The sequence below is a fragment of the Corvus brachyrhynchos genome, unplaced genomic scaffold (genome assembly GCF_000691975.1).
Source record: "Corvus brachyrhynchos isolate BGI_N302 unplaced genomic scaffold, ASM69197v1 scaffold125, whole genome shotgun sequence".
In the NCBI taxonomy this organism is placed as follows: Eukaryota; Metazoa; Chordata; class Aves; order Passeriformes; family Corvidae; genus Corvus; species Corvus brachyrhynchos.
Window position 1 is genome coordinate 570,540 of NW_008238342.1, and position 7,797 is coordinate 578,336.

The window sequence follows — 7,797 nt, forward strand, 5'->3', positions numbered from 1 at the left end:
GGGCTGGCCTGTTTCTGTCCACTCTCTGCACTTACTGCTGTGCCCTGTGCTGGTGGCATGGTTGTCCTGCCCATCTGCTGGGCACCACACTGGCTCTGTCCCTCCGTGTGGGAAGGAGCTGTAGCTGCCAGCATGGTGTCAGTGCAGTGTCCCAGGTGGACCCGCTGTTACCTCTTCCCTGAGCCCTGCCTGGCACCTCGGTGTCTCAGCCACAGTTGTGGTCACAACAGAGCACAGGTGTCACAGCCTGTGCCAGGTGCCACAATATCCTTCCTACAGGGGATTTGGGCAGCTCACCCCATTGCCCTGAGAGAACAGATTGGGTTTGGGGTGCCAGTCCTGGTCGCTAGTCCGTAAGCCACCTGCAAGCGTGGTAGGAGTTTAGTGACCTCTCAGCTGCAGCTCTGCGTTTCCCTTGTGGCTAGTGACACTTGTCCTTGGTGTCTGGCAGGGGCAAAGTCTCCTGGAGAGAAGTCCCGCTATGAAACCTCCCTGAACCTCACCACCAAGCGCTTCCTGGAGCTGCTGAGCCAGTCCCCAGATGGTGTGGTGGATCTCAACTGGGCAGCCGAGGTCCTGAAGGTGCAGAAGAGGCGCATCTACGACATCACCAATGTCCTGGAGGGCATACAGCTCATCACCAAGAAGTCCAAGAACCACATCCAGTGGCTGTATGTCCCTTGGCTCATGGGGCTGCGCCTGGCTGTTCCCTGGGTTGGGGGAGCTCTCTGGGCCAGGCTCTGGGTGGAGGAAGGTCCTACTTGGGTGGAGAATTTCAGGGTGGTGTCACCAGAGCTTCTGCAGGAGGCCAAATGGTGGCCCCTGTGGGGAGGGCTGTGCTCAATGCCACGAGGCTCCTGAGCAGTGTTGGTATCACCTGCAAGTCCCCCTTGGGCTCCCCGAGTCATCCAGGGGAGTGGGGGGCTGCATCTGGGCTTGGGGAGCAGCCTACTGCAAAACCCCTGCACAGCCCACCCCTGGGTATGGGGTGGGGTGTGGCCTGGCCTGAGTGGGGCACAGGAAGCTGTGGGGGTTGGCTCCTGATGACCACGATGCTCCCCAGGGGCAGCCAGGCCACCGTGGGAGCGCCCGGACGGCACCGGCTGCTGGAGAAGGAGCTGCGGGAGCTGCAGGCGGCTGAGCGGCAGCTGGATGACCTCATCCAGATGTGCACGGTGCAGCTGCGCCTGCTCACCGAGGACCCCGCCAACCAGCAATATCCTTTGGTTCTGGGGTGGGGCTGGCTGGGTGGTGGTTGTGGTTGAGCCACAGTGTCATAGGCAGGGTGTTTCTCAGCACACATCCCCACGTGCCTTCCTTGACCCGCCCCACCGCAGCCTACGTGACCTGCCAGGACCTCCGCAGCATCGTGGACCCCGCGGAGCAAATGGTGATGGTTATCAAAGCACCCCCAGAGACCCAGCTGCAGGTCTCAGACCCAGCAGAGGTGAGCTGGGGTCATGCTCTGCTCCCCCTCTGACCCCCCTGCACAGCCCGGTGTTCCTGGGCATCCTGTGCCGCCTTGTCTCACCCCTCTGTCACCTTTCCCCAGGCTTTCCAGGTCTCCATGCGAAGCACTCAGGGCCCCATCGATGTGTTCCTCTGCCCTGAGGACAGCTCAGGGGTCTGCAGCCCTGTCAAGAGCCCCTTCAAAGCCCCTGCAGAGGACTCTTCTCCCAGCCATTCACAGCCCAGAGCCTCCCTGCTCCTGCATCCCGCCCAGGATGTGAACATGCCGCTGCTGCCCGGAGAGCAAGGTGGGGCTGGGGACACCAGGGAGCTGGGGACATGAGGGAGCTGGTGTGATGTCACCATGGCTCTCATCAGCCCCTCTGCTGTTGGCACAGGAATTGGGATGATGCTTGGGCACCCCAGCAAGGCAGGGAGGTGGGAAGGCAGGTTCTCCACATGCAGAAAAGCTTTTTTGGGGTTTATTTGGTGAGTGTTGTGGGATTTACAGCTGCTGTCCATCCCCACAGAAGCGCTGCTGCCAGGGCCGAGCACGCTGCCCAGCAAGAGCCCAGAGGAGGAGGTGAGCCTGTCTCCACTGGCCTCCATGGACATCCTGCTGGAGCAGAGCAGGGAGGACTTGGCAGGCTTCTTGGCTGATGAGTTCATCAACCTGTCGCCGCCGCAGGCGCAGGACTATCACTTCGGGCTGGAGGAGGGCGAGGGCATCAGCGAGCTCTTCGACTGCAACTTTGGGGACTTCACCCCCTTGGACTTCTGAAGCTGTGCCTGGGTGCTCGGGGAAGCTGCCAGGGGAGAGGGCAGCCCTGGCAGGGCGGGCAGGGCCAGGCAGGGCAGCCCCTCTGGCTCCAGCGCCCGCTGTTCCTCCCCCATCCCTTTTTGCAATATTTTCTCCTTATCCCTCCAGCCCCCCCAGCCCGGCGGGGGCCGGTGGCATCCCCAGCTCCAGCCCCACAAGGAGGATGCCAGGGTGGGGTTGCCATCTTGGGGGACCCCCTCCACAGGGCCCTAATCAGGGGGAACTGCCCAGGGCAGAGCCGCTGCCCCCCAGGAGCCCGTTCCAGAGCTTTACCCAGTCCTGTGTATAGATTAATGTTTTGATTAATTTATTATTGTCCCCTGGGGACAGCGTTTCATTTCCGTGGGGGTTTGGGGGGGGCTGTATAGCAGAGTGGGGGTGCTGAGAGTTTTTGTTGTGCTGGGAAGGGGTGATGGAGATGTGGGGGGTGCTGGGCCAGGGCTGTCCCCCTGCGTGGGGGGCTGCCCACAGCCTGGCTGAGCGTGGGGTATTTATTTATTATTTATGGCATGTGGGAGCTCTCCCAGGACATGGAGGGGGCAGGAGGACAGTGCTGGTGGGGCACAGAGGGTGCCACCAAGGTCGGGGTTTTTGTTGTGCTGGGAAGGGGTGATGGAGATGTGGGGGGTGCTGGGCCAGGGCTGTCCCCCTGCGTGGGGGGCTGCCCACAGCCTGGCTGAGCGTGGGGTATTTATTTATTATTTATGGCATGTGGGAGCTCTCCCAGGACATGGAGGGGGCAGGAGGACAGTGCTGGTGGGGCACAGAGGGTGCCACCAAGGTCTCACCAGCACTTCCTGGCTTTGCTTGTGTCCAGAAAGGGGCTGGCAAGGCCACAGCTGTGGCAGGGGGGGGGGGGGGGGGGGGGGGGAGGAGACACACACATAAGGGAGGAATAGCACGTCCCCTCAGGGGACACAGAGGTGTCCAGGGGCAGCATCTCTGCAGGTGAGCACCCAACGCTCTCTCCAGGCTTTCCTTCCCCTCCCTGTGCAGCCGTTCAGCCTTTTGGCTCTGGCTTCCCATCCCCAGGCCACTGGGGCTGGGACAGGAGGGGAGGGGGTTCTGGGGTCCCCCTGGGCCAAGCTGGAGACGCACTTTCACTTTTACTGCCATTTAACAAGCTTGTGTTCCTCTGAGCTTTGTGTTTAATAAAGGTTTCTACTGACTTTGCCCTTCGGCTGTGTTCAGGTGCTGGGGGTGTGAAGGGTGCTGGGGACCTCAGCTGAGAAACCAAGAGGTTTGGGGTTATTTTGTGGGCTGTTTTCCACTTGGAACTTGAAATATGTGACCAGGTATGTCCGTACCTGGGGCTGCAGGAGGTGCTTTGGTCCTTGGTGTCCCACACAGGATGGGATCTGGGGCTGATCCTGCCCTTCCTGCACCTCCAAAGAGGCTGTGCTGCAGGAGGATGGCTGATGGGTCTGGATGGGGGTTGCTTTCCTTTCAGCAGCCCCTATCCCCACTTGGCTCCTCTCCTGCCTGGTCCCCTCCCCACCTTCCCCCTGGTTTTGGGGCAGCATTTTCCTGGCTGTGGCTGCAGCATGGGGCCAGTGTGAAGCCACTCCATGCATCCGCTGAGTTCCCAGCTTCCCCCGTTCACCCCAGCTCTTGGTGCTGCCTCAAGGCACCTGCTGGCACCGGTTTCTGGCCCAAAGTTTGAGGTTCCTGTGTCCTTGCTCACTGGGGACATGGTGTCTGCCAGCAGTAGCGCTGACCCTAGGTGCCCTGATTCCCTCTGCAGCACACCAGGACTGAGGGACATTGGGGACCCCCAGGGAGGGATGCTTGGAGTTGCCAGGGATCCCCTGGCAGCCAGGATGGGGCTCAGGGGGGCCATGGCCACTGCCCCAGCCACAGCCAGGGGTGTGCTGCTTCCTGCCTGTGTTTGTGCATTTTCTCCCCGCCTCCTGCCTGGTTTTCCTTTAAACAGTCTGATAAATATTTCACCCTGACCATGTTGTGTAAGCTCACCCTGCTCCTGCACCAGCAGGGAATGGGATCCCAGGCTCAGGACAGGCTGCTGGCGGGTGCTGGGTGGCACAGAGAGCCCATCACCACTGCCTGGCCTCTTGCCTCCATCCTTGTGCCTCTGTTCTCACACCTGAGGCAGTCCCTGGCTGGCTGTGCTGCCCCTGGATTGTTCTTACAGCTGGGCACGTGTGGATGGCAGCATGCAGGTGTAGGGTGCGAAGCCCCACAGCTCAGTCCCACACACCATTCCCTTCCCCAGCTTTCCCAGCCTTCCAGAGAGCGGCAGCAGGGCTGGTCAGGGCCCTGCCATCTCCAAACCAGGCTGCCATGAGTGACCCCTGTGCCTGAGCGGGAAGAGATGGTGCTTGTCACACTGTCCCCCCTTCAGATGGGGCTGTTTCAGACACTTACACTGGAACAGTATTCCCACTGCTCCAATCCATGGGACTCCTGCCCCACAGAGCCAGGACAGGAGGACAGGGACCAGGTGGGGAGGGCATGGAGCCTGCTCCCTGTCTGCTGTGTCCTTCATTGCAGGGTCCGTGTTTGTCACCTGAGGTGGCAGGTGCTGGAGGTTTTATGATTTACTGTGGGGTGCCCAGCCGAGCCATATGCCAACTCCTCCTCATCCATCCCTCCCCCTCTCCTCTCTGTAGTTCCATTGTGATGGATGGTGAAGGTGATCTGCAGTGCTGCCAAAGGGGAGAGACCCCGGCACAGGAAATGGTTTTCATGGGGGCCAGGAGGCACAAGGAGAGGGGAGAGGACTTACACTGACATTCTGAGCTCCACAAGGCTGTTCCCACAGCCAGCCAACCCTCAGCAGCAGCACAGCTTTGCCTCTTTCCCCTGAGCAAAGGCAAACCTCTCTGATGGCATCACCATCACATTGCCCTCATAGGGAACCTCCTGGGATGCTGGACCCTTGGCACGCCCAATCCCCATGGAAGCAGCCCCGGCAGGGACAGGGCCGTGTCCCACTGTGGCAGCACAGCCCATCCCTGGGGGCTGCATTGGCAGCTCCACGTGAGCCACAGCACCGTAAAAATAACCACTCTGCCTCCCAGGATGATTCATGATGCGGCTGAAGGGCTTCCCTCCTGCTATTTCGGATTGCTGGAGAGGGAGCTGATGATAGCTGCTCTGGAAGAGCACATGGCAGCTTTGGGAAGCGGCCCCGGGCGCTGCCTGGTTTTATTTGCCTGCTCCACAGATGCTTTTCCTTGTCAGGTGAAGCCAGCAGGGTGCAGGAGATGGGCACCCTGCACGCATCCTGCCTGCTCCATGGGCTCCCAGCTCCCATTCCCGGGCAGTGTGACCCCACAGGGACCATGTCCATCCAGCCCTGGCGTGCTGTTGGGCTGCAGTGGTGCCTCCATGGGCATCAGCAAACGCTGTGCAGGATTTGGCCACGGTGCTGAGCCCAGGCAGCCCTAGGGGCTCCTGTCCTTGTGCTGTAGGGTTGGGATGTGGGGGAGTCAGGATAGCTCCACAGTGGGATGAGCTCCAGGACAGGCTGGCAGTGGCACTAGGTGCCCCCCATAAGGGGTTTGTACCTTTAACCTAATCCCCCTCGGAGGGTCCTATAGGGGTTTGGGGTCCCTATAGGCAGGGGTGTCCTGCCCCACCTCTGCATCCCAGCCCACACTTCCTTATTTCCACTTCCAAAAATGTCCCCGTTCTTCCATGGGGAAGGAACTTGGGGCAGTGAAGAGCAGCATCGTTTATTTCTGGGCTGCTGTTAAGTGGGTGCTTCCTTTAATTCCACCCCGTTGTGGTGCTGGGGAGCAGAGACCTGGTGTCCCCCACAGCCGGGGCCATGCCCCCCTTCCCTGCCGTGGCTTTCTGGCAGCGCCTGTGGACATTGGGAGCACCTCCTGCTGTCAGCAGCTTTGCCCTGAACTCCATCCTCACTCTCAGGCTGCTCCTTCCCACGTGGAAACCCATGCTGACTCGAAGGGATCCCAGTGGGTGCCGAGCATGGATTTTTGGAGCAGATGGGAGTGCAGGAAGCCCTTCCAAAGGGGGGATTTTGATCCATGGCAGAGCACCACCATCACCCAAGCCCCTTCCATGCTCCCTGGCAAGGTGATTCCCCTGTCCCTGCTGCATCCCTTCCCTGTGTTTTGTTCCTGCTCCCATTTCAGTTGGATTTGATGATGGCCACGCTCAACAGCTCCGGCCCTTGGATGTCTCTGCCTGCCTAGGGACAGGGAGAGCCCTGTGCCAAGTGCGGTGAGTGCATGAGCACCCTGGAGCCCTTGGATGCCCCTGCCAGGGCCCAGGTGCGCTTTTTCCACCTCTTTTGCCTTGCACACACCTGGAACAGCTGGGAGATGGTAAAAATATCTGTGATGCCGTGGGCTCAGCTCGGAGCGCGTTATCCCCGAGGGAGCAGGAGATGAGGGAGCTCCACGTGCCACAGCTCAGTCACGTTGGGGTGAGGAAGGAGCTTGGGCCTGACACCTCGGTTAAGCAGAGCTGAGCTCAGCACTCAGGGTGTCCTGGAGAGCTCCATGTGAAAGCAGAGGTGCTGCTGAGGGAGGCAAAGCCTGCCTGGGATTTTGCAAAATCCAAACAAAACTGGTTCATGCCCCTTTCTCTGCAAGTGAAATCCTGGAATGCAGGCACAAGCCCCCAGGTGCCTGTGCCAGGCAGGGATGGGGGCAGCTCCTCCTCCTCATCTTCCCCAGCCTGCTGGGGTGGGAGGGGGGTTCACACCTCTGGAGGTACCGGGATCCTGGCAGGTTGCTGCGGAGGGAAGCAGCACAGAGCAAAGGCTGCCTGGCACAGTGGGCATGGAGGAGCTGGCATCACCAGGAACTCATTTGGAACCACCCTGACTGTCAGGGGATCACTCCAGGGCCACCAAAACCACAGTGGGACCACCTGTAGTCAAACTGGGGCCAACTGGTACAACCAGGGCTATCCCAAAGCCAACAGCGACTGCACTGGGACCACCTGTGGTCAAACTGGGGCCAACTGGAGCCACAGTGGGACAACTAGGGCTATGCTAGGGCCAGGTGTGACCACCCATGGTCAAAGTGGGGCAGCCGCAGGGCCAACTGGGGCAATCAGGGCTATCCTGGGGCCAAGAGCAACCACACTGGGACCACCCATGGCTCAGCTGGGACCAACTGGGGCCACATTGGTGTGATCAGGGCTACAGTGGGGCCGACAGCAACCACACTGGGAGCACCCATGGTCAAACTGGGACCACTTGAGGCCTCACTTAGGGCACCCAGGGCTACGGTGGGGTCAACAATGACCACACTGGGACCATCCATCACCAGACTAGAGCCACCCTAGGGCCAACTGAGGCACCCAGCGCTACTCTGGGGCCAACACTGAGACCACCTGTGGCCACACTGGGATCAACTGGGGCAACCAGGGCTACTGTGGAGCCAACACTGGCCACACTGAAACCTATGGTCACACTGGGACACTCAGGGCTGGTCACACAACCCATGGACGGCAGCACACTGGGCCGTACTGGGTGCGACTGGGACCACCTAAGCAGCGACCGGGCACCGGGACCCAGCACCGCCCCGCCC

At 60.6% G+C, this 7,797-nt stretch overlaps 1 protein-coding gene across 1 annotated transcript in view; it reads left to right on the forward strand.

The window, feature by feature from the left end:
* E2F1 (E2F transcription factor 1) overlaps positions 1 to 3,112 on the forward strand; it is a gene marked incomplete at its 5' end in the record, with an annotated part of 4,148 nt that extends 1,036 nt beyond the window's left edge. Inside the window, 6 exons of the mRNA XM_017735123.1 lie at positions 452 to 671; positions 1,064 to 1,216; positions 1,333 to 1,447; positions 1,553 to 1,757; positions 1,980 to 2,850; positions 3,051 to 3,112. Coding sequence (XP_017590612.1) covers positions 452 to 671; positions 1,064 to 1,216; positions 1,333 to 1,447; positions 1,553 to 1,757; positions 1,980 to 2,230 — 944 coding nt within the window. The remainder of the gene's footprint in view (positions 1 to 451; positions 672 to 1,063; positions 1,217 to 1,332; positions 1,448 to 1,552; positions 1,758 to 1,979; positions 2,851 to 3,050) is intronic.
* Positions 3,113 to 7,797: the final 4,685 nt, after the last annotated feature.